This window comes from Lactuca virosa, chromosome 1 (assembly GCF_052849685.1).
Source record: "Lactuca virosa cultivar CGN04683 chromosome 1, Lactuca_virosa_CGN04683_v6, whole genome shotgun sequence".
Classification (NCBI taxonomy): domain Eukaryota; kingdom Viridiplantae; phylum Streptophyta; class Magnoliopsida; order Asterales; family Asteraceae; genus Lactuca; species Lactuca virosa.
Genome location: NC_136426.1, coordinates 76740537 through 76767951, shown reverse-complemented (window position 1 = coordinate 76767951; position 27415 = coordinate 76740537). Strand labels below are relative to the sequence as shown.

The following is a 27415-nucleotide window of genomic DNA, read 5'->3' as shown; positions in this document are numbered from 1 at the left end:
TAAACCCTTTTTGGCCTTACGACCGTAAACTCACTTTGGCTTTACGACCGTAAACTCCTCTGAGCTTACAACCGTAAACTCAGTTTACGGTCAGTTGACCAGTTTGGACCGTAAACCCAGTTTGACCCACTTTGACCGTAAACTCAATGTTGACTAATTTTGACCGTAAACTCAAATTTTTTGTGATCAAACTAATTTTTAAGGTTAATTAAGAAAACTTAAAGCTTTAAATTGTTAAATACTTTGTTTTCTTACTTGGCCTGTTTAGTGCATATCAATGGCGAATCTCAAGTTTGCAGACATGCACAACCTGGCGATTGTGTTGGATGAACCTCCGGTCGCTCATGGAGAATTCAAATCAATGATCTACAGATTAAGAGAGTGTTGTCTGTCCTGTGCTATCACTGTGAATCCCGTTATTTATCAGAACATTGTCCGGGAGTTCTGGCAGGCGGCCAAGATATCAAAAGAAAATGGTGCATTTGTTGTTAAAGCTATGGTCAAAGGATGCAAGATCGTAATCACCGAGCAATATATCAGAGACACATTGTTGATCAATGATCAACCCGATTTTCCTACTGAAATTGGGATTGATGATGTTCAAAGGATTCTCAGAAGGATGGGATATGAGGGCATCTACCCTCCCACGGTGAAGAAGCTTTTGCCTCCCTACTGGAGATTTTTGGCACACGTGTTCGTGAGCTGCATATCGGGGAGGAGATCAGGAGCTGATGAAATCTCTCTTCGGAACACAGGGGCAATCGTTTCATTGGCTGCTGGCTTAAAATTCAACTTCTCGAAGTTCATTCTAGATGAGTTTTTGGTGAACATAAATGCTATATCCCGGGGAACCAGAGATGCATTCTTGTTATACCCGAGATTTATTCAGGTGTTCATCGACAACCAATTCCCGGAAATGATCAAAGACGGTGACAAGCTGGATATAAAGTCACTAGGCCCACACACGGTTGGTCTAATCAAGCAAAATCGAAAGGGCAAAGTCATTTTCCAGGGCTTACATCCTCTCGAGAAGTTTGGAAAATTCGCTGAAATCAATGAATCTTCCGAGTCTCATGGGACTTCGGACAAGATGTCTTCAGAGCCCACTTCCTCTGAGAGAGTTGTTTCTGAGGATGTCATCACAGTCTCAGATCATGATGAAGAAGAAGCTCCAGCTGCTAATGCTCAAGTAGCTGAGGAACACGAATTGACATCTACTCCGGTGCAAGGAGATTACCATGAGGGGTCTGGAACGGAAACTGATTTATACGAAGACCTCAACCTCACAGGATTCGACAACGATGAAATCCCTCTCAATTTTGGGAGTAATGAAGATTTTATGACCAGGATGAACCTCAATACATTGCTTGACAATGTCGATGAAGTTGCTCCTCTAGCAACAGAGACAAGGGAAAAAGAAGACGTTCTCGAAGCCACACCTCCTCCTACCAATCCATCGGCGGAAATAGCAATTCCTATGGTGACAGCGTCAGGGATTCCTCCCCTTGATGTTGTTTTACCTACTTCTGCGCCGTTGGAAAGTGATCACCCAGCCACCCTAGCCTCTCCTCCTTCAAGTAAAAGGCGAAGACTCGACCCTAGACATGGATTTACTGATTCTAGTGCACTTCAAAGTTTTACAGCTCAACCAACAACAACTCCAGTTATACTCTCATCTGAACCTATCAATGAAGGTCCTAGTACCTTCTATGAAGCTGGTGGATCTTCATTCCCCATGGATTTCTCTCCTCCCAGGCCAGAGCATGATGCTGCCTCGGTTAGGTTAGCCAGGTTTTTGGCCAGAGAACAACTCACAACGCCTCCCTCACATGGCAAAGGAATTTCTATTGGGGGTGGCAGCTCAGGAGAAGAGAATCCTTCACTTCTTGGACTCCAGAAAGAGATCGATGCTCTTAATCAGAAAAATGTTGATCTGGATCAGAGAAATATTGAGCTTGATATCAAGGTCGCAGACCTTCAGACTGAGAATACAAAGCTCAATATTCAAGTGGCCGAACTTATCGAAGACAAAGATCTGAAGTCGAAGCAAATTACTGACCTTCAGACGCATTTCGGCCTACTGACCGCCAGCTACTACGATTTGAAGAAGAAGCTGGAAGATAAATTTGGCGATGAATTCGAGTCATCCGTTGACGAGCCGCAGATCTATCTTCCCAACCAAGATGCTCCCATAGTTCCTAACCCTAAAAGAGCAACCACCATTGTTGATCGTTTTGAAAAAGAACTGGCTCAGGCTCCAAGTGTAATGGCATTAAAACGCGCTAAATTGGCCAAGTCAGCTGAAAAGGGTCAACTTTTATTCAAAAGGAGCTCAGAACATAATTCCCCCTGGGATCAACAAAAGATCACTGTTACGGATCTGGGCGAACATCATTTCAGAGATGTTTATGGTGATAGGTCAGGAATCATCTCGTGGGGATTCCATGACTCAATGAATATGTTTATGGTGAGAAGAAAGAGCGGCAATACTGAATTATACAAAGAAGCTCATTATTTTCATTCCTTTACTAGGATTGATCTTACGGAGCTGTCTAAAGCTCCTTTCTCAAATCCATCAAACAATCCCAGGGCAACTCAGTTCAAATCATTTTTGGAAGATCAAGTAGCTAAGGGTTTCCCTTCAATGAAGACTGCAGAGTCTATTATCAAGATTTATCATAGCGTCATTGATCCCAAAACAAGTCAGCCACTTCGATCAGTGATGTGGCCCGCTACTGCTCAAGTAAAGCAGGTTCCCGTTCTTCAAAATTATCCAGATGGATCTCTCGTATCCATGCAATACTGGGTGTTTGATGAATCTGCTGCTGCTGCTGTCATCAAGCTTAAAGACGATTGTATCCGCTTGTATGACAAGAGGGATTTGCTTCAATTTGGTAAGTGGAACATTCATCAGCTCTCTATTCATCAGATCAAGGTGGCTGAAGACATTTTTGAGCCCGTTGCAAAGGAGTACACTTCGATGGTGGCCGAAATTATCGAGAAGGAGATGTGGAACGGAGCTTTGGTAAAATCCGATGTGCTGGTGGTCGACAAAAGCTGAGTCCAAGCTAGCACCAAACCAAGGGGGAGATTGAAGGGTCCAGTAAATAGTTTGGTCTAGGCTTTCATTGTATTTTGTTCAGTATGAGTCACAGTTATTGAGTTGTTTATGTGTTTTAGATCAGTAAGTGTGTTTACGACCGTAAACAGAGTTTACGACCGTAAACATGTTTACGACCGTAAACCCTGTTTACGATCGTAAACCCCGTTTGCAGTCCAATTCAGTATAAATAGTGGAGGTGTAGGTCTTTGTGTGGTTGTTGATGCCATTGCGTTTACAGAGAGTCCCATCGAGTTGTACCTGACGTTTTTCTGAATATAAACGTGTGCAAGCTCGATTTCTTTTCATCTTATTCTTCTATTTGTGATTGTTTGTTGCTTGACTACTGGTAAAGATCCTTATTAGGACCTTACATACTTAATATACATTCATTATACTTTTAATGAGGAATGGTTTGCCCGATCCTACCAGTTCGGCTAACGACCCTCCACCAATCAAGGAAGCGGTGGGTGAGAATGGACACCCATGAAACGGCCATTTTATAGGCCATAACCTTATACCCCCCTTATAGATTGGCTTCGTGAATGAGGCCTACTAACGGTAAGACTAGCATTTAAGTTATATATATATATATATATATATATATATATATATATATATATATATATATATATATATATATATATATATATATTAATCTTATAATATTATAAGTATAGGGTTGAATTTTAAAACTTGTAAAATTCTAAGGTTTGAAATTTAATTAGTTCAAATTAAACTTTTAATTACAAAACTTAAATTTCAAAACTTGAGGACAAGTTTTCAACTTTTCAAAACATAGAGGATCAAATAGCAAATAATATAAATCAACTAATTAATTTAATGATTATCTAAATTTGACCTAGTCAATATTACTTGCAAGATAATTTACCAATTTAAATTCAAATAATCAATTATTATCATATAAGGAAATTATTATTCAATCAAATGGTAATTATCTTTTGTTTGGTCAAAGATATACTCAAATATATGATAAAATTCTGGAATTTAATGACCCAAAACAATTAAGGCAAGTATCCTCAAGCAAAACATCAAGAAATCCCGAAATCTGCTCTGACTGACGCTCGGACTCGCCGAGTCCCATTATGGACTCGCCGAGTTCATCCTACTCGCCGAGTCCATAATGGGACTCGCCGAGTCTGTCAGTCAGGGGCACAAAAAAATGATTTTTTCATGTAAAAACAATCAATTAAAGCATCAATTTAATAGAAATCAATCTAAGCTCTGATACCACTGATGGTTTGAGCCATAAGAACTTTTCTATGTGCACATGCAAACCCTAATGCTTGGATCTAGGTTTCTCTAAATGAACATGCAATGTATCCAAGGCTTACAATGCTAGATCTAGTGTAAACAATTGAATCATAACATATGAAATCAGATCTAGAAGAATACCTTAAGTTGCTTGCTTGAATCTTCTTGTTCTTGGAGCTTAGAGTCACAATTGTCACTCCTCTAATGGCTTACAAACACCAACTAGCAAGAGGATGATTTGGAGAGAGAGGAGAGGTGTAGAAATCAGCTCTAGGGTTACCAATGCAACCAGGTGGTCGATTTCCCTCACCCATAGGGTCTATTTATACTATGAGCTACTAGGGTTACATCCTTAACCCTAATTGAATAACTTAGGCCCTAAGCAATCCAAAGATCCTTCTAGATATGAGGCTTGGACGAATTCAAGGATATCTTAACCCTAAATTCGGCCACCCTAAGATCTACAAGGATTCATAGCCCAAAACTCAACTATCACACATTTGACAGTTTAAGCCCTTTTATTGAATTAACCACTTTTAGTCACCAAATGAATTCCTAATTAATTTATGACTAATATTAATTAAATAATATTATTATTCCTTTAATATATTATTCTCATAATATATTTATATAATAATCTCTTCTCTCTCTATAAGTCACCCTGTCAAGTTGCTATGGTGAAGGCAACCCAAAAGGACCATGCACAACCGGGTCAAGTACTTACCAAATATAGTTACAAGCTTAGACACTAATCCAACAGTCTCCCACTTGGATAAGTCCAGTAACTATAAATGCAAGCACAATCTGATTAGCAATCGTAGCTCTCAAAGACGCTGTCAAACTCTGATTTTATCAGTAACCTGTCCTTCAAATAAGGGATCGTATAATCCTCTGTTCTAGATATCGTGCGGACAATCACATGGAACATTGTCATACTTATTGTCCAGCAATTGGTTTCTCGATCTCAGATTCATTTGACATAGAACTTAATTGAACACATCAATTCAGTCCTGACTGGGCCCATCACATAAGTCAAATCAAATCATCGAGGGGCCCTGATATCGCTTTTACCCTCTTAGGATAAAAGGAACAGATAAACTTCGACTTATATGCATTTAATATCCATTAATCAAATCATACACAACAATGCGTTTTGTAACATCAAGTTACTGATGCGTTTATGCATTATCAATGCACAACCAATTAACAAACAATAAACCATATATCTAGGTTTTAAGACCATATGATATTACCATCTTGCGATCACTCGTGATAAATTCCATGATGTGATTCCAGCAAGTGTGGGTTTATTCCAATGCTCAAATCAAGTTCATAAGCACTCATGAATGTTGTAGCAAACATTTGCTATGTCTAATACACTTTAGACAATCTACACACCTATTCATGACAGTCTTCATTCATATCTACTTCCAACATATGAACGACTGTGGACCGTTCGAATAATTCAAATAACTTAATTATTCAGGAAGTCAAAACATGCAAAATTGAAACAATTGGTAAATGATTAACATAAGATAGTAACTTTACTAATAAATAATACTATTTTATTTAATCATCGAATGTTAATAACAACTTATCTATTACACGTTTCCAAACTATCTAATCTAAACTAATATCGTCCTTCAGCCCAATGCTCCTAGCGTGCTGCAAGTGCTTAACCCTGCTCAGTCCCTTCGTAAGTGGATCTGATGGGTTATCTTCTGACGATACCCTCTTCACAATGAGGAGTCCTTCTTCCACCCGATGTCTAATAAAGTGATATTTTCTGTCGATATGTCGAGATCTACCGTGATCTCTTGGTTCCTTGGTTAAGGCAACCGCTCCTTCATTATCACAGAAAATCTCCATGGGCTCCTTTATGACTGGCACAACTCCAAGGTCTCCAATGAAGTTCTTCAACCATATTGCATCCTTTAACGCTTCGCTTGCTGCAATGTACTCTGATTTGCACGTTGAATCAGCTACAGTTTCCTGCTTGGAACTCTTCCAAGTTACTGCTCCTCCATTGAGGGTAAAGACCCAGCCCGACTGCGAACGGTAATTGTCCCTGTCGGTCTGAAAACTGGCGTCACTGTACCTCGCACTTTTAAGTCATCACTCCCACCGAGGACTAGAAACCATTCCTTAGTCCTCCGAAGGTACTTAAGAATATTCTTGACTGCGATCCAATGCGCTCTGCCAGGGTTCCCCTGATATCTGCTGACCATGCTCAAAGCGAAGGCCACATCAGGGCGAGTACAAGTCATAACATACATGATTGAGCCAACTGCGGAAGCGTATGGTACTCGGCTCATCTCTGCTATCTCGACTTCAGTACTCGGACTCTGAGTCTTACTCAACTTGGCATTACTCTGTATTGGTAACTCCCCTTTCTTTGAATTCTCCATACTAAAACATTTTAGTACCTTGTCCAAGTAAGTATTCTTACTAAGTCCTATTAGTCTCTTACTTCTGTCTCTCACTATCCTTATTCCCAAAATATAGGAAGCCTCTCCGAGGTCCTTCATAGCGAAGCACTTCCCGAGCCAGGACTTCACCTCCTGCAGTGTCGGGATGTCGTTTTCTATGAGTAGTATGTCATCGACATACAATACGAGGAAGCTTACTACACTCCCACTGGCTTTGACATATACACAAGAGTCATCTTCGCTTCGCAGGAAACCAAACTCTTTGACCTTCTCGTCGAAACAAAGATTCCAACTGCGAGACGCTTGCTTAAGTCCATAAATAGACTTCTCAAGTTTACACACTCTATTGGGATGCTTCGCATTGACAAAACCATCTGGCTGAGCCATGTAAACATCCTTAGCCACGTTCCCATTAAGGAAAGCGGTTTTGACATCCATCTGCCATATTTCATAGTCATGAAATGCAACAATGGCCAGCATCACCCTGATAGACTTAATCTTCGCAACTGGTGAGAAGGTTTCGTCGTAGTCAACTCCAGGAGTTTGAGTGAAACCCTTCGCAACCAATCACGCCTTATAAGTTTGCACGTTCTCATCCACGTAAGTCTTCTTCTTAAAGATCCACTTGCACCCGACCGCCTTACGACCTGGTACATTGTCAACCAAATTCCAAACTTGGTTGTCATACATGGATTGGATCTCGCTATCCATAGCCTCTTTCCACTTCGCAGACTCTGGGCCTGCCATGGCTTCCTTATAGCTGTTAGGCTCGTCCATATTCAGTAGTGTACTATCACTAATGAACGTATCCCCTTCCATAGTAATATGAAAACCATAAAACTGGGGTGGAACACTAACTCTTTCGGAACGTCTAAGAGGTAAGGACTCGTCAATCGGTTCAACTGGAGTTTCCTCCTCGGGTTGAGTGCCAGTGTTAGAGGTTCCTTCATCGCTCGACTCTTGAAGCTCTTCAAGATCGATCTGCCTCCCACTGTGTCCTTGGCTTATGAGTTCTCGCTCTAGGAAAACCCCTCTCCTCGCAACGAAGACTACATTGTCACTCGGTCTGTAGAAGAGATATCCAAAGGATTTATGTGGGTAGCCGATGAAAATACATCGCTCACTACGACGTTCGAGCTTGTCATGAGTATCTCGTCTTACGAAAGCCTCGCAACCCCAAACCTTGATATGTGATAATGAGGAAGCCTTCCCTGTCCACATCTCGTGAGGTGTTTTGGCAACCTTCTTTGTGGGTACTAAGTTAAGGATATGGGCGGCAGTCTCTAAGGCATGCCCCCAGAATGAGATAGGTAGTGAAGCACGACTCATCATGGAACGAACCATGTCTAGCAAGGTTCGATTACGCCTGTCAACTACACCATTTAATTGTGGTGTCCTAGGTGGCGTCAATTGTGAAACTATTCCACATTCCTTGAGGTAGTCGTGGAACTCAAGACTTAGGTACTCTCCACCTCGATCAGATCGAAGCATCTTGATTTTCCTGCCCAACTGATTCTCCACTTCTTGTTTAAACTCTTTGAACTTTTCAAAGGTTTCTGACTTGCGCTTGATTAAGTAGATATACCCATATCTGCTATAATCATCTGTGAAAGTCACATAGAAGCGATTCGCATCCCTCGTGGTGGATCTAAAGGGTCCACATACATCTGTATGTATGAGATCCAATAAACCCTCACCCCTTGCACAAGTGCCAGTGAAGGGTGACTTGGTTATCTTTCCAAGTAAACAAGACTCGCACACGTCATCGTCCCTAAGGTCGAATGACTCCAACACTTCATCCTTTTGGAGTTGGGCTATGCGTTTCTTGTTGACATGTCCCAGACGACAATGCCACAAGCATGCTTTATCCATACTATTAGAATAATCCACACACAACACATCATTTCCTAAATTGTCTACAACCATCACAGTTTCATATATTCCATTACAAGGCAATGCTTCAAAATATAAAACATTATTAAAATAAGCATAAATAGAACCTTTTTCATTATCTAAAACCTTGTTTATATAAACCATGAAATGAAATGATGTTTCTAGCCATATCTGGCGAATAGCAACAATTGTTCAAATTTAAATCAAAACCATTACTAAGCACTAAGGAATAAACTTCAATCTTGGTCACAGGCGACGATCTTCTGTTTCCCATGATCAGATTCATCCTTCCACGCTCCACATCCCTATTTCCTTTTAGTCCCTGCAAATCAGAACATATGTGAAAACCACATCCTGTATCAAGAACACAAGAAGTAGCATGTGATAAACTATTAGATTTAATTGTGTAAATACCTGCGAAATATGGCTTGATCTTTCCATCCTTGATGGCCTGCAGATATTCTGGGCAGCTTCTCTTCCAATGCCCTATCTTGTGGCAGTGGTGGCACTCTGCCTCCTTGGGGTTTGAGTTGGGTTTGGCAGAACCAACTTTGGTTCCACTAGAAGAGGTGCCATCTTGAGACTTTCCCTTGTGGTGGCCCCTTGAGGAGGCCTTCCTCTTCTTACCCTTCCCTTGACCTATTGCCAAGACATGGGCAGCAGCTGGAGTGGGAGGTGATGCAACAGATTTATCCTTGAGGTTGCTCTCAGCAGTCCTCAACAAGCCCTGAAGCTTGCTCAAGGAGACCTCCTCCTTATTCATATGGTAGGTCATGCGGAACTGGCTATAGCAGGAAGGCAATGAGTGAAGGATAATGTCGATTGCTAGCTCTTCATCGAAGTTCACATTTAACTTCAGCAGGCGATCAACATATATCTGCATCTTTTGCAGATGGGCAGTAAGGGACTCTCCATTACCCATTTTGGTAGTGATCATCGAAGTGATGATCTCATACCTCTCTTGCCTAGCGCACTGGTGATAGCGTTCCAGCAGATCCTGATGCATCTCATATGGGTACTTGTCCTCATAGGACTTTTGGAGTTCAGCAGACATAGTCGCGAGCATGATGCAATGGACTTTCGTGGCATCACGCTCGTGGGCCTCGTAGGCCGCGATCTCATCGGCATTAGCAGTTTCAATATCAATCTCCTTAAGCTTCTCGATGAGGACATACTCTTTGTCCTTGTAGCGAGTGACCATGCGAATGTTGCGGATCCAATTACTGAAATTGGTCCCATCGAAGATCACTTTCCCACACAAGTTCATGAGTGAGAATGAACCAGAGGAGTTTGACCCAGAAGCGTTGTTGTTTGCGTTCGATATCTGAAAAGGAAAAAGAACAAAGTTGATTAGAAATGAATTTCCCAAATTAATCACCCAAATGAAAATTTAGGGCTAGGAACCAACAACATTATTCACAAATTAGAAGAGGGATGTCGTATTGAAGACTCCTAGATCTTTTGAGATACATTGAAGACTTCTAGATCTTTTGAGATACATTGAGTTTTAAATGTATTGAAGACTCCTAGATCTTTTGAGATACATTGAACTTTTCAATGACATGTTTAAATCTCGATATGCCCCTCTCGTTTGTGACTGGGATGCCGAGGATCACAAAGTGGGTGTGAATAACCATGCAAATGTACATAGTGCCCTTATTGTTACAGTTACCTATTCGATGTGATGGTTAACCACACACGCTCAATCGAACTATAACAAACAATGAGTCACCCTTTGCCACCTTTGCTTAGAACCCAATTAATGTGCCGGTTAGCCACACGCGCTCCATTAACGTCTTAGCAATGGTACAAAGTGTAATTTCATGGAATTGCATCAATTCACTTTTGCCTAAAGTAACTAAGATTGAGAATTTTGTAAAAACATTTAGTTACTTTGAAGGGTCCAGTAAATGGTTTGGTCTAGGCTTTCATTGTATTTTGTTCAGTATGGGTCTGTAACACAGTTATTGAGTTGTTTATGTGTTTTAGATCAGTAAGTGTGTTTACGACCGTAAACAGAGTTTACGGCCGTAAACATGTTTACGACCGTAAACCCTGTTTACGGTCGTAAACCCTGTTTGCGGTCTTGTTCAGTATAAATAGTGGAGGTGTAGGTCTTTGTGTGGTTGTTGATGCCATTGCGTTTACAGAGAGTCCCATCGAGTTGTACTTGACGTTTTTCTGAATATAAACGTGTGCAAGCTCGATTTCTTTTCATCTTATTCTTCTATTCGTGATTGTTTGTTGCTTGACTACTGGTAAAGATCCTTATTAGGACCTTACAATTGGTAAAGATCCTTATTAGGACCTTATACCCCCCTTATAGATTGGCTTCGTGAATGAGGCCTACTAACGGTAAGACTAGCATTTAAGTTATATATATATATATATATATATATATATATTAATCTTATAATATTATAAGTATAGGGTTGAATTTTAAAACTTGTAAAATTCTAAGGTTTGAAATTTAATTAGTTCAAATTAAACTTTTAATTACAAAACTTAAATTTCAAAACTTGAGGACAAGTTTTGAACTTTTCAAAACATAAAGGATCAAATAGCAAATAATATAAATCAACTAATTAATTTAATGATTATCTAAATTTGACCTAGTCAATATTACTTGCAAGATAATTTACCAATTTAAATTCAAATAATCAATTATTATCATATAAGGAAATTATTATTCAATCAAATGGTAATTATCTTTTGTTTGGTGAAATATATACTCAAATATATGATAAAATTCGGAATTTAATGACCCAAAACAATTAAGGCAAGTATCCTCAAGCAAAACAACAAGAAATCCCGAAATCTGCTCTGACTGACGCTTGGACTCGCCGAGTCCCATTATGGACTCGCCGAGTTCATCCTATTCGCCGAGTCCACAATGGGACTCGCCGAGTCTGTCAGTCATGGGAACAAAAAAATGATTTTTTCATGTAAAAACAATCAATTCAATAGAAATCAATCTAAGCTCGGATACCACTGATGGGTTTGAGCCATAAGAACTTTTCTATGTGCACATACAAACCCTAATGCTTGGATCTAGGTTTCTCTAATTGAACATGCAATGTATCCAAGGCTTACAATTCTAGATCTAGTGTAAACAATTGAATCATAACATATGAAATCAGATCTAGAAGAATACCTTAAGTTGCTTGCTTGAATCTTCTTGTTCTTGGAGCTTAGAGTCACAATTGTCACTCCTCTAATGGTTTACAAACACCAACTAGCAAGAGGATGATTTGGAGAGAGAGGAGAGGTGTAGAAATCGGCTCTAGGGTTACCAATGCAACCAGGTGGCCGATTTCTCTGACCCATAGGGTCTATTTATACTATGAGCTACTAGGGTTACATCTGTAACCCTAATTGAATAACTTAGGCCCTAAGCAATCCAAAGATCCTTCTAGATATGAGGCTTGGACGAATTCAAGGATATCTTAACCCTAAATTCGGCCACCCTAAGATCTATAAGGATTCATAGCCCAAAACTCAACTATCACACATTTGACAGTTTAAGCCCTTTTATTCAATTAACCTCTTTTAGTCACCAAATTAATTCCTAATTAATTTATGACTAATATTAATTAAATAATATTATTATTCCTTCAATATAATATTCTCATAATATATTAATATAATAATCTCTTCTCTCTCTATAAATCACCCTGTCAAGTTGCTATGGTGAAGGCAACCCAAAAGGACCATGCACAACCGGGTCAAGTACTTACCAAATATAGTTACAGGCTTAGACACTAATCCAACATATGGCTCATCCTTATTTTTCGAAATTCATACTCCTTGAACTTTTCTCATTGAAACAAAGATTCCAATTACGAGATGCTTGTTTCATTCATAAATGAACTTCTCAAGCTTGTACATCCTTCACAACCTATCTTGGTTTGATTATGTGTCTGTTATTATCCATGCTTGTCTCTTCTTTAAGATTCACTTATACCTAATGGTTAAGGCCAAATGCTTCATCTACCAAGTTTTCATATACATGGACAGAATCTCACTTTCCATGTCTTCCATTTTTTTAGCCTTTAGGGCCTACTATAGCTTCCGATAACTGCTAACTCTGATTGCTATCTACCACTGACTCATATACCTCAATAATATAAACTCTTATATAACTAGGTGTATGACGTCCTCTATCAGATCTATAAGGAAAAGGTGGAAATATGTCATTTTCCTCAATAGCTCTATCAATCCTGAATTGAATGTTATGTCAAACTTTAGGTTCTTTGTTGGTTGACTCTTGAATTTTATCAAGATCAGTATATCTCCCACCGACCCTTTTAAAAATCAACTCCCTCTCTTGGAAGACTCACCTTCAAGCGACATACACTTTGTTATCAAAAGGTTGCTAAACAATTATCCAAAATGCTTGATGGGTTCTCCAATAAGATAACACATCTCTATTCCAAGTTCTAGATTGTCGAGCGCTTCACAACAAGCGTAAGCCTCATTATCGTAGACTTACATATGTGCACGCGAGGTGTGAAACTCACTTCACATAGCATAGAGTGTTTCAAGAACCTTCTAAGTTAGTACAAGGCCAAAGGACTTCTCATAAAACTATTCATGGTACAATCCATGAATTGTTAGTAAACATATTGCGACTTATCTAGTAAAAAATTAATGAATGGTTGCTTTCTCTATCCAACTAACACTCCTTGTGGCAGTGTTCTGGGAGGAGATAGTTCGTTAAAATCTTTCATAATTCCCCGGATGATCGATAACATTTTGAATGAGATGATCACTATCCTAGCTCATCTTATTGCTCAGTCGATTCACAACTTCGTTTTGTGAGAGATCTGAACACCTTAAAAGGTTCCAAACTCACGTTCATATGAAGTTGGTCTTACCATTCATCATGGTTAATCTGAACGTTCCATTAGTGCAAACTAATTCCAACAGATATTCTCATCACTTAGTGATGTATTCATCATCTATCTTAATAAACAAGTTTTTCATTTATCATAAGACTTGAGGTCAAATGATATCCAAAATCCGATCCAACTGGATACTTGGTAATGCATTTCTCATTTATGTATCCAAGACTACGATTCCACAAATACACTTCACCCAAACTATTTGGATGTATTTGAATCAGTACGTATTATGGTCAATCTAAACGATCCATTAGTTAAAACAATTTCAACAGATATTTACATAATAATACATTTTATTCAAATATTTGAATCAACTTTTAACTATTGATACTATACTTGCTTCATAGATTTCATGACTTTCTTTTAACATGTTAGAATGCTCTACATTTAAATAAGTCAGAACTATCGCATGAAACAAAGTATAAACAATTTTAATTATAAGACCATAGACTAAACATTTGGGAAAAGAGTTGTCTTCTGATCCTATGAATAGTGGAAAGGGCTCGGTATTCACGATTAAATTATCTTCTCCATGTTTTAGTATTCTTACTTCATTTTAGTCACTTCACATTCTTGCAAATGTCAGTACTTAATCCTCAGTAAAATACTAAAGGTTTGAAAGTAACTTTCCAATGGTATTATAAATTCATAGATCTGATTGAACTCCAAACATAAGAGAACTAGTTGTCTTGTGATCCTATGGATAGTAGAATGGGCTCGAAATCTATAATTAAATTACTTTCTCCATGTTTTAGTCCTTTCTCCTCAATTATATATATATATATATATATATATATATATATACTTTCTTAGTCCTTTCTTGTTATGGAAACGAATAGTTATCAGAACATGTCTCAGAATAAGCCTTCCTTTTGTCTTTGACATTTGACCCTAGATTAGGTATACCAGCACTAGTCACCTTTTAACCCATGGTGTAATAACCTGTTTCGACTCGTTTCCTAATTCGGGGTCGTGACCCAAGGATTAGTTATCATAAGGCTATGGACCTTGGGTAATGATAGATTTCGATCCCTTGGATGCGGATAATATAGATTAGGTGATCTGAGAGTTCAGTTTGTGTTTTGGAGCCCAAGGGTATAACTGTAAAGTGATAGTTTAGGCATTTTATGAAGTTTGGATTTTAGCTCAGGAAGTTTTAAGGCAAAGTAGAGTTAATAGAATTGTAGAGCTTCTCATTACCTTTCCGTGGATATAAAGAACATTGAAATCGGACTTGTAACGAAGAAGTTATGGCTTTCGGAGGATTGGTGGTTTTAGCCCCTAGTTGAGTACGTTCGGCGTACTCTAGGAGTACGTTGGGCATACTGGCTCGATGCATGATCACGGAGGCACCCGTGTACAATGGGCGTGCGTGGCAGTAAACATGACATAGGCTCAGCTGGGAAAACTCCTAATTTTTAGGGTTTGTGCCCTATTTAAACACCTGAAGTTGCCTTTGGGGTTTCCTATGACCAACCTCCATCTCTCAAAACCCTAAGAACGAAACCCTAGCCTTCATTTGAGTGGTTGTGAGTCATTATTGTAACCTTGAGTTGTTTTTGGACCCTTGAAGGAGGTGAAGCTTGTATTGGAGCTTTGGTTGACTTGAAGCTTGAAGATCCAAAATCTTCATCAAATTTGCAAGCTATTTATGGTATAAAGCTCTTAACTTGATGGATCATTTGGCTAGATCTAGTTAGGGCTTGTTTTATGCTTTTTATGGTCCTTTAAGCCAAGCTTGTGAGTATGAGCTACTCCAGAAGCTAGGAATGGTAGATCTTGGCATTTTTGAGGTCCCTTGTTCAAAAATTCAATCTTAATTAGTCATCTTGCCCCATGCATGAGTTAAAGTTGTTCTTATGGTTCTTTTTTAGTCTTGGGCCCCATTAAGTCATGAAAGGGTGTAAAGTCGCCAACTTTATGTGCTAAGACACCATTTAGGATCATATCTGAGGGTTTGGCTTAGTGGCTTAACCGATTAAATGCTTAACGGAAGGGTTAGTTGTCTATGGAGTACCTTGGGCGTATCCAGCTTGTACGCTGCGCGTACTAGTCCCAAAGAGAGTACACTAGGCGTAAGTCTGAGTACGTCGGGGGTACTCAGCAGCTTAACTTTTGTTGACTTTCGTGTTTTGGGCTATATTTTGACTTTTAGGGTTTGGTCCATGTTGGGTCAATATTCTTTTGACCTTGGGGCATTATTAGGCTTGGTGCCTTTTGGGATTTAGGCCCATAATGGATTTTGGGCCTCATGTAGCAATTTGGGCCATATTGGGCTTTTGGAGCCATCAGGATGGGCCTTGGTTGTTAGGTAAAGTGAGGAAAGGGTAAAATGGTCTTTTACCCCAGGATTTGGACAAATGAATGGGATTCATAAGTTATAGTTTAAGGCCCAGTTGTTAATTGGAGTTTTATTGATTATTTAGTGTGGTGACTTTTTGGATCAGCAGTCCGAGCATTTATCTGTTTTCCAGCAGTTAGATGTGAGTTTCTTTCATTGTATCCGTGGGTCGAAGGCACTAATGCTGGCTTACTAGTTTATTTTTGTAGTATGATGGTTGTCTTCATGACAATTGTTTGTTATGCCTATTTTTTCTGGATGTTTCTGTGACTCTTGTGGTATGATATTATGTGGTAGTGGTAGCGGGTGAAATAGACCCGATACCGGTTGAATGAGACCGAAGGGGTTGAAATATACCCAATATCGGTTGAAAGAGACTGAAGGTTTTGAAATATACCCAGTACCGGTTGAAAAAAACCGAAGGGGTTGAAATATACCCAGTACCAGTTGAAAGAGACCGAAGGGGTTGAAATATACCCAATATCGGTTGAAAGAGACTGAAGGGATTGTGAGCACCCAAATATGCTTGACTGATATGTATGTATGGTATGGGGTATTTTGGGGAACTCACTAAGCTTCGTGCTTACAGTTTTTAGTTTATGTTTCAGGTACTTCCGGATCGAAGGGAAAGAGCTCGGGATGATCGCACCGCACACACCACATTGTTCCACATTTTATTTGACTCTGATGTAACTGGAGGATTATTAATATACTCTGATTTCATTATGGTTTTTATGAAACATTTTGGATGATGGTTTTATTATTATAAAAATGAAATTTTTGGTCTTAAATATTGGCACGTTACACATGGGCAGTTGGGTTTCTTCTTCTGGAAACTTCTATTCATCATAGTAAATATATAGGAGTGCTTTGAAGTTTGAGTTTCGATGATTAGCCATGTTAGTTCCAAAAGGAAGCCTCAACATGCTACACAACTCCTTAATGGACATTCCAAGTTGTTCATATTAAAATCATAATTAAATGATTATATGTACATGTCAGCTAGTTGACTAACCCTAGTTAACTTCTAACTCAAGGAAATTCCATTTTACTTCAATATGTTTGTTTACAACGTACACTTGATAATTGCTCTTTCTAACAGTTTAGAATGCAATATTTGGAGTAACTCGGAAGAGCTTTATCAAAGGCATGATCTTTCCTTTCGTTTATGAGCACTATTCCCAAACTACGAATTTGACAAGATTGATCATCCTCATAGCTAATCCTTTTAAATATTTCCTGCCTATGACCGCCAAGCCCGAGTTTGACCGATTTTGACCAATTTCCGCCAAGCACCCTAATCGTAATCGGTTTAAGGCCACCAAACGATTAATCGCCGGTTAATCGGCCGCCAATGCCAATTTCTGCAACACTGATATATATATATATATATATATATATATATATATATATATATATATATATATATATATATATATATATATATATATATATATATATATATATATAGAGAAGTTATTTTGAGAACCAATATTTGTGAGAAAACCTCAGAATTCCTAATCCGGACAACATTTTTCGAAACCAACACTACCAATGGACTCCAAATGTTGCGAATAAGCAAGATCTAGGCTAATAAATATAAAAATCCGACAAACTTTTTTTTGTTGAAATGTGCATATATGCACATCTGAATACGCATCAAAAATGTGTATACATACATTTATAGTTTTCATTTTTTATGTTTTTTTTACATTTTTCAAGTTGTAATTCTTTTAAAAGCTTTCATAAGAGTCATGTGGTTATGTTGGTTTTGAAAATTTTTGAAAAATAAATACAAAATATGCATATATACACATGTATGCACATTTAAAAAAAATGTCAAATCTTTTTTTAGTCCTTATTTGGCTTAGAGGGTGTTTGTGATTTCATTTTGAACATCAAAAAGATTTTTAGGCAAAAAGACTTATTGACTTATGCTGGTGATAAAATGAGTTTTTTTAAAAAATGTTTGGATTAGTTTTTGTGGTGAGAAAAGTCTATAAGTCGATAAGTTGTTTTTTTTAGAAAGTGTTTGTCTTAGCTTATAAACCTTTTATATGAAATTTGTCTTTTACAACCCAAAAAGTTATAAGGAGTTTTGAAAAGTTAGAAATCCTAACTTATTGAAATCTCCTTTTTGAAGGGTTGATGGAAAATTATTTTAAAAGTAATTTTCATATTGCCGAACACTTTTTTGACTTATTGACTTTTCAAAAAGCCATTAAGTCAATAAGTTGTTTTTAAATGAAATATCAAACACCCTCTTAGACGCAACTTTAAGAGTCCAATGGTGGTGTTGGTTTTGAAAAATGTTGGTCGTATTAGGAGTTCTCAGGTTTTCATGAAAATATTGGTTCTCAAAATAACTTATGTGTGTGTGTGTGTGTGTATATATATATATATATATATATATATATATATATATATATATATTGTAACACTCGATTCTCGGTATGTAATTTAATCGCTTAGTATTTTTTTTGTGTGTTTTGAAAAAAGAAGGGTTTTGGTGGGAGTGATACGCACCTTACATGGAAAATGCAACCCTGGTTTTTTGGGTTTTGGGTCCTATATAAAAGCACTAAAATTTTAGGGTGCTATCTATCACCATCCTCCACCTTTCAGATTAAACCCTAGCCCTCTTTGTGCCGCCTTGTGAGATTTTTGGTGTTTTGAGAGATCCTTGGTGAAGAAGATAGCTTGTGGTGCTTGGAGAATCATTTCCAGCTGAAGTTTCAGCATTATAGTCCTCTCTCAAGCATTATAAGTCCTAAAGTTCACTGCTTTATTCTTATTTACGCTTAGATCTAGTTTTGGGTGGGATTTTGGTCTATTTACGCTTAGAGTTTGAGCAACTCCAGAACCTTAGAATGGATTTGAGTAGTCTTTTGTACATTTCAGTGTAGAAAAAGATAAGTGGATAGGCTTCATTGGATCCATGGACAAGTTCTTGGCCATTTTGCGCCTCTAGAGAGTTAAGGTTTGAGTTTTGGCATGAGTGAGCCACGGAAATGGATAAAGTTGGAAACTTTATCCATTAAGTCACTTAGAAGATCCAGATCTGGGGTTATGACCTTCTGAATTAAGAGAATAAGTGTTTAATAAGAAGAGGTTGTCAAGCCATAGGGTGTGACACATCATTTCACGACGTGCCTCTAACGGGTTTCACGACTATTTTGTCGTGTAGTTGGGGATAAACGTCTGGTCTTGGCCACGGTGCACCTGTTGTTGACCATTGACATTGACCATTTGGCCGTTGATCGTTTGGCTTTGACCAACTAACGGTTATTATTTAACTAGTTTGACCTTAGGTCAAACTTTTAGGAATTAAGCTGTAGAATGAAGTTTTACTCTCTTTCATATTTAGGTGGTTCATGAAACTGATTCTTTCGAGTACACGAGTGTCTCTGCGATTCGAACTTGAATTTTTCGTATTACGCGGATTTGAAGACCGAAGTGACCTTGAATTTTTGAAGTACACGAAATGATGCAATAGGAAGTTTGGAAGTGATTTCGTTTTGAAATGGGTTTGGTTTTATTGAAGATTTTCGGGGTGTGTTTTTATGCTCAACTTTTGGGTGATCAATTTGGAGTTTGAGAAGCTCGTGATCATTCGTTGATGCTCGGTTTGTATGGTCTCACATCATAGAGCCCAAATTGAAGAATCATGGAAGAATTGAAGATTTGAAGTTCATTTCGACATGTGTCACCCTTGAGGCTCGGATCGCGTAGTTGCTTGATTTTGGAAGATTTGAAGTGGGTCATCCATTCCTAACTTTGAGGGGGAGAATGTTGGGGTGCAAAGTTATCCATGTTTGACTTTGTAATGTGTTGACTTTTGTAAAACCCACTTGCATGTGGTACATTAGCCTTTTGACATGAGATAGAGAGTGAGAGAGAGACATGTAAACACCTCTATATAAGGTGGGTTTAGTCCACTTGTAGAGGTGTGCTTGAGAGGTGTGAAAGTTGAGTGTGTAAGTGTGTGTTATTTATGTAGACTAGATCTAGATCCCTTTTTGTAACACCATACATATTCAATACATCTCTTGAACACCCAAATCACCATGTTCATTGTGCAATCTTTAATTCCGCATGCCAAACCATGTTCTTTAGTCACTACAGCCAAATCTTTTTTAAGCCTAGATATGGCTTAACCATATATATATATATATATATATATATATATATATATATATATATATATATATATATATATATATAGCTAAGTTATTGTGAGAACTAAAAAACGTGAGAACTTGCGAACTCCAAATCCGTAGCTAAAAACTACACGTTCGCAGTTACAAAACTTCGGATAATCATGCGTCCACAGTCCATATGACTGCTGATTGATATATATATATATATATATATATATATATATATATATATATATATATATATGCATGCATATGCATATATATGAATCAACAGTAAATAAACGAATTAGCAGCCAAAAAAAATTGTCAAATCTGTTTTTTGAGCTTAGATATGGCTTAGACGCTACATTTCGTTAATATTTGTGGTTTTGATTTTGAAAAAAAATGACGTTTTGGATTAATAGTTTTCAAGTTCTTACATTTTTTTTTGTTCTCAAAAAAACTTGTGTGTGTGTGTGTCTATATATATATATATATATATATATATATATATATATATATATATATATATATATATATATATATATATATATATATATATATATATATATATCATGCTAGGTTATAATGTAGATGAACAACTATTGTGCAGACGTGCGGACAGTGCTATTCTATGAGAATTACTAACAAAATAAGTTGTTTAGTAATGCGAATACGTTCAACCTCACACAAATATCTTCATTTTCATGAATTCTGACTAATTATTATTCATTTTTGTTCTCACACATTGTTTTTCACTCATTTAATTCTTACAGAATACGACTCAATAAACGTTGTGACAACATTCCAACAGAATGAGAATAATAATAATAAGTCTATAATAACCTTATAGACGATTTAATTAGTGAGAATGTGTGATAATGACAATACTTATGTAAGATTAAACGTATTCATATTATCAAACAACATATTTTCTTTGTCATTCTCACAGAATTGCATTTTCCACACGTCCGTACAATAGATGTCAATCCACGTTTGAACCTAGCTCTCTCTCTCTCTCTCTCTATATATATATATATATATATATATATATATATATATATATATATATATATATATATATATATATATATGTGTGTGTGTGTGTGTGTGTGTGTGTGACGTCAGAATTCTGAATTATCTCAACCAAACTCGATCACCGGTCATCCTCCAAGTCCCCACTTTGTTCTCTTTGCAAAAAAAAAAATAAATAAATAAATAATTCCACATATAAATATTACTATATATTTCTGAAACCAAACTATCTTTTTGCAAATTCATAGCTAAAATTCTTGGAAATTGAAGATTAAGAGGAATATCTCCATGTGACCTATCAATATCATATCATACCAAAACTTAGTAGTTTGCCCATTCCCAACCTTAATCTTACAAAAAACTTTAAGATCAAGATCTCTATCTCGGAGCTTAACAAATACCCAAACGATATAACGCCAATGACTGTTTTGACCGACTCTAGTAACTTGCTGACCGATAAGACCATTCGTACCACGAAAGAGACATAGACCCCGTTTGATAGTTTCTGTCCAGGAAAATGCTGTCTGGGAAAGTGTTGTATGGGAAAGTTTTCTGACTGAGAAAGAAACCATATTGTTTGATAATATATCTGATTGACTGTGCCGAATGATGAAAAATGACAATATTATCCTGCTGTTCTATATTATGATGGATGAAGTTGCTGAATAATTATAAAAACATATAAATTGTCATACAAAATGAAAAATTACACAATAATCATTTAAAAATCCAAATAGAATGTCGATTAAGTTGTTTTTAGTTTATTTTTTTTTCAAAGTGATGTTACGTTGTTATTCTTTGTAGCAATTTTAACTTTTTTTGTAACTCAACATGTGATTCTTAACCTGGTTTATATCCGATAGTGGTGAGATGAATGATTTTTTTAAAATATATTAGGATGATGATGGTGTTGTCTATAAAAAGAATTAATCCAATAAAAATGAATTAAAAAAATTAACTAAAAGAAATTAATAATCCAATAAAATAATATTTATTAATATATTAATATTATATAGTTATAAATAATATTTATTAATATATAATAATCCAATAAAAGAATTAATCCATAAAAAGAAAATAAAAAAATATCTAAAAGAAACTAATAATCCAATAAAATAATATTAATTAATACATAAATATTGCATATTAAAAATAATATTTATTAATATATAATAATCTAATAAAAAAATTATTTAAAAGAAATTAATAATCCAAGAAAGAAAGGGACAGAGTTTGTGGTATAATTGTATTTCCAGCCTATTCAGCCAGAAAGATATGATTTTGGAGCTTTCTGAGAAAAACATATCTTATCGGGAAAGACCCATTTTTTTGTGCATGTCAAACAGTTTTTCCGGTCCATTCAGCCACAAAAATCTGTTTGAAGCTGGAAAGATGTATATCAAACGGGTCCTTAATGACTAAAATCCACAAAGGGTCTCCGTGATGATAAAATCGTCACCTCCGGTTAACAAAAACGTCCGATTTAAAGTGGAAAAGCTACCAACACCAAAACTTACGTCTTTCTTGTTGGCCATAACTTTCTTCTATCTAACCCAAGAGACTTTATGCTCGTCCAACTTAACATCATATATTTTTTTCTTTTCTGTGTACTTGATTTTAATAATACTGTCAAAAGCTTACCAAATATATTAATAAGCTGAATTTTCATTTGAAAAGTAAGAGAATATCATAGGGTTAAAGATTATTTGGTCCACCTAATCCTAAATAAGTATTTTAGACATGGATGTGTCTCATATCTGGGTGGCAAATCAAAATGTACATCATAGTGCCTAGTTGTTTGCGTTTCTCCTCTATATATATATATATATATATATATATATATATATATATATATATATATATATATATGGAAAAGTGAATATACCTTTAAGGGTATATAAGGTTAGGTACCCAATGCTTAAAACTATGTAGTTTTGATTGGTGGTTTAATTTAATTGAAAAAAATAACAATTTCCTTAAACACTATTGTTTCCTTATTGAAAAAAAATAACAACTAAAAGTAAAAGTCGATCCCTATTGCTTCCATAATCGCCTATTACCTTTAGCCGGTTGTGAATTTTTTTCCCGTAGGTTGCCGTCATTCTTGCATCACAGGTTCGTGCTACTTCATTCATTATCTTTTTCTTTATTATAAAATTCAATTCATTGTTAATCAGTTATTGTTATCAATTTAAGTATTTAAGTTCTTGAATATAGTATTCTTAAATTCTCTCGCATGGTTCATCCAATGTATATATATATATATATATATATATATATATATATATATATATATATATATATATTGCAAGTGTTTTTTTATTCTTTTATTAGTTACATAAATCATTATCAAAAGGATTTAGTCATAAATTATGTAATTTACACCTTTCTAAATCTTTAACCAATTTATATAAAAATTTTATATTTTTATTGTGATGACGGTATTTAACTATTTAATGTAAAATTTCAGATTCTTCAAAAACGATTACAAAGAAATCGAAATTCATAGGCAAAACAATTTATAGATAAAATTTGGTGTTAATTTTTTGGTGTATCATATTAGTCGAAAAATTTTGGTGTTAATTTTCTCGTTCAAATTCATAGGCAAAGCAATTCACAATTTACCATTGATTTCACTTTTAAGTATTAATTTTGCATATGTTTTCTAGTTCCGATTGTTTATCAACGGAAATTTTTATTTCATATGCTCTATTATTATCCATGCTGTTTGATCAAATTTAGTATAATTTATTGCTTTTGATATAATGAAAATGTTAGACCATCTCTAAAAAGTTACTGGAATGGTATTAATAGGGTCAAGTTCTTATTGTCTTTTACGTGTGGTTTTGTGCAGGTTATGATGTTTGAAACAGAAGCATCTGATCAGGCTATAGAACCGTATATAAATGAAAATGTTGATACAAATGATTTTGTAGAAGCAACATATGAATCTGAAGAACTTAACGATTTCGGAGTGAACATTGAATTTGACGAAGATGATGTTAATGATGAAAGGATACTGGGAAAAGTTTTTGATACACCCGATGATGCCTATACATTTTATAATGATTATTCTTTTTTGCATGGCTTTGGAATACGTAGAGATGACACAGTTAAAAATCCTAAAACAAATGAGCCTTTTCGGAAGATATATGTATGCAACAAAGAAGGTTTCAAACGGATGGACAAAAATGCTTCAAGTGAAAATGAGAAAAAACGTCGTAGAGATGTTAGAACAGGATGCCAAGCAAAACTTCGAATAACAAGACAGGAGGATGGGAAGTGGTTGGTGGACTCGTTTAATGACACACACAATCACGACTTGACCATGACACCTACGAAGGTGATGAAGCATCGATCTCATAGCAATTTTCATCGTTCAATAGAAGGTAAATCTCTTATGGTGCAATTTGGTCAAGCAGGGTTGAAACCTTCTCAAATTAAAAAGGCTGTTAATACAATGAAAACCTCAAATGTAGCTGATGTAACTTCAAAGCAATGTGCTGATGTCTTATCTGAGCATCGAAAACAACATAGAGGAAAGGAGTTCTATGGACTTATAAAACATTTTCAAGATAAAACGTTAGTTGACAGTGACCAATATTTTGCCGTGGATTTGTCTGATGATGGGTATCCTAGAAATATCTTTTGGGTTGATGGTAGATCAAGAGATGCCTATACAAAATTCAAAGATGTTGTTGTGTTTGATGTCACTTATATGACTAACAAATTCAAGATGCCTTTTGCTCCTTTTACTGGGGTGAATCATCATGGACAATCTATACTTTTTGGTGGAGCATTGCTTGAAAACGAAAAGGAAGAGACATTTGAATGGTTATTTGAACATTTTCTCAAATGTATGTTTGGCAAGTATCCGAAGACAATTATTACCGATCAAGACAAAGCTATGGACAATACAATAAAAAAAGTGTTTCCAAAGACTCGACATCGTTTTTGTTCATGGCATATCAGGAAGCATGAAACTGAGCACCTTCGATCGTATGTTTCCCGTTACAGTGATTTTCAAGAAACACACAGACAATGGGTAAATAGTGACAGCATTGAACAATTTGAAGCAATATGGGAAGATATGCGTATTAAGTATGAACTGGAAAGCAATTGTTGGATTAGTGACATGTATAACCAACGTATACATTGGGCTAAACCCTTCTTGAAGGATATTTTCTTTGCTGGTATGACCACAACCGGGCGGAGTGAAAGTATAAATTCATTTTTTGATGGTTTTGTTAACTCGAGGACCATGTTGAATGAATTCGTTGTGCAATACGACAAGGCAATTGAGTCACGAAGGGCTGCCGAAGAAGATGAAGACTTCAAGACTATGAACTCGAGGCCGGTTCTTTCTTCAGTGCATCCAATCGAAGCAAAAGCAGGTCAATGTTATACTAGAAAGATGTTTGATACTTTCAAAAAAGAATGGACCGAAGCTATTACCAATTTGACTCATGAGACTCTAACAAAAACTACAGAAGAAAGCACATATAGAGTTGGGCAATTGGATGTTGATAAAAAATATTGGCGTATTGTTTCCTTTCGTTCTTTAAATCAAGTCAGCGTCACATGTTCGTGTTGTATGTATGAGACAAATGGGATTTTATGCAAACATAGCTTATATGTGATGAAGAAGAAGCATGTTCAAGAACTGCCGAGTCAGTATATTTTACCGCGATGGACCCTTGAAGCTAGGTACAAACTGGGTAGTGTTAGTATCGGACTCGGAGAAATAAATAATGAAAATGGAGTTAGTGCCTACACATTATTTTGTGTTCGTTCGAATTTGACTAAACTAATTGAACAAGCAAGGGACTCTCCTTCGGAGATACAAAAACTCAATACGATATTGATAAGTCTTTTAGATGATCAAGTCAATCGAAAAAAATCTATGCCTTTAGAGAATGCATCTCAAAGTTCTTGTATGGGAGTTTCGCAAGTAGATATGATGCCACAGTTATCTATCCGGGATCCTCTTGGTCCAACTACTACAAAAGGGCGTCCTAAACTTGCAAGCAGAATCAAGTCTTCTTTAGAAGCCCCTAAAAAACGAACATGCTCTTACTGTCAAGGATTGGGTCATTATGCTACTAGTTGTTCAAAAAGAAAGGTAATTATAATAATAATTTAATGATTAAAAAACGAACTCTAATGATTATATTAACAATTTTTTATTTTTTTCATATATCAGGCAGATGAATCGTTGCAAGAGACATAATGATGAGATGTGTTGTTTCTGTGGGCAAAAGAAAAACTAGATACTTCATAACATTTTTTTTTGGTTAACTGCACCTTTTTCATGTTTTAGACACAAACAATGTATGAGTAATCTGGAAATTATTGATGTTTCTTAACAATTTTAATGTTTTCCAATGAAATTTGTTGATTGTTTATGATTTGTGTTATTATTGATGCTTCTTAATTATGTCTTTTCTGATTTTCTCACCCACATGGACCTCAATCATTGGCTGTTTGGCATGTTTTTTATAAGAAACTGGAAATTCATGATAAATGGTATTGAGTTTATCAGTTTGGGAAACATAAATATTACATTGCTTATTGTCTTTTAACAAATCATCAACTGAAATTGGTTGCATTTCTTCTACTTCTTTCCTCAACTTCTCAAACAAAACAGATGATAAATAGCTCTCTCCAAAACCTGCATGAATTGTCTGGAAAAATAAATGAATAAAAATCAGTACTTTTTTTTTCATAAAAATCGCAATGTTTAATATCTTAATAGAAGTATGTAACTATTGATTGGATCTGTAACAGTAGCTGAGTAGCATGATTAAAATATTAAGTTTGTGTCTCAATGGAGCATGTCCAATAACCAGAGGTACAGCAAGATGGCTATTTGGTAATTTACTACCTCCACCTGTTATGAAATAAAGAATTAGGACACAGTTGTTCTTGCTTGCCTGTATAAAATCAGTTTCACAACCAAGCATAATGAATTTGAAAATCAAAAGTGAAATTGAGTGTCAAGATTACCAGCACTGTGAACCAAATGGGCAAGCTCATGGTGTATAAAAACACGTTCCTGTTGTACGATTAAAAAACCAAATAATATAATTAGAAAAATACCAATTACAAGACAAAAATTAAAGTTAAACACATAAGAACAATCTTGCCTTGTTGGACGATTTTGCCCCTGTCCATGGCAGGGGACTACAATTGCTTAATTTATTGAGTTGATGAAGTTGAATTCATAGTTGATGTTACTGATCCTAACTTTCAACTATTACATGTGTTTGACTACATCAAACTATAGTTTTAAAAAAAGG

At 36.2% G+C, this 27415-nt stretch overlaps 1 protein-coding gene across 1 annotated transcript; it reads left to right on the top strand.

Moving 5' to 3' along the window:
- Positions 1–277: 277 nt before the first annotated feature.
- Positions 278–26346, top strand: LOC145115372 (protein FAR1-RELATED SEQUENCE 5-like). The gene is made up of 3 exons (XM_079051658.1): positions 278–517; positions 23971–26238; positions 26320–26346. Exons 1-3 carry the CDS (start codon positions 278–280, stop codon positions 26344–26346), a joined length of 2535 nt encoding a protein of 844 aa, XP_078907784.1.
- The last annotated feature ends 1069 nt before the right edge of the window (positions 26347–27415 follow it).

Bases quoted from the DNA above. Each gene is read 5' to 3' on its own strand.
- LOC145115372 (XM_079051658.1), top strand. From the start codon at position 278: ATGGCGAATCTCAAGTTTGCAGACATGCACAACCTGGCGATTGTGTTG. The intron at 518-23,970 runs GTAATCACCGAG...GGTTTTGTGCAG, and splicing joins TGGTCAAAGGATGCAAGATC to GTTATGATGTTTGAAACAGA. The intron at 26,239-26,319 runs GTAATTATAATA...TTCATATATCAG, and splicing joins CTAGTTGTTCAAAAAGAAAG to GCAGATGAATCGTTGCAAGA.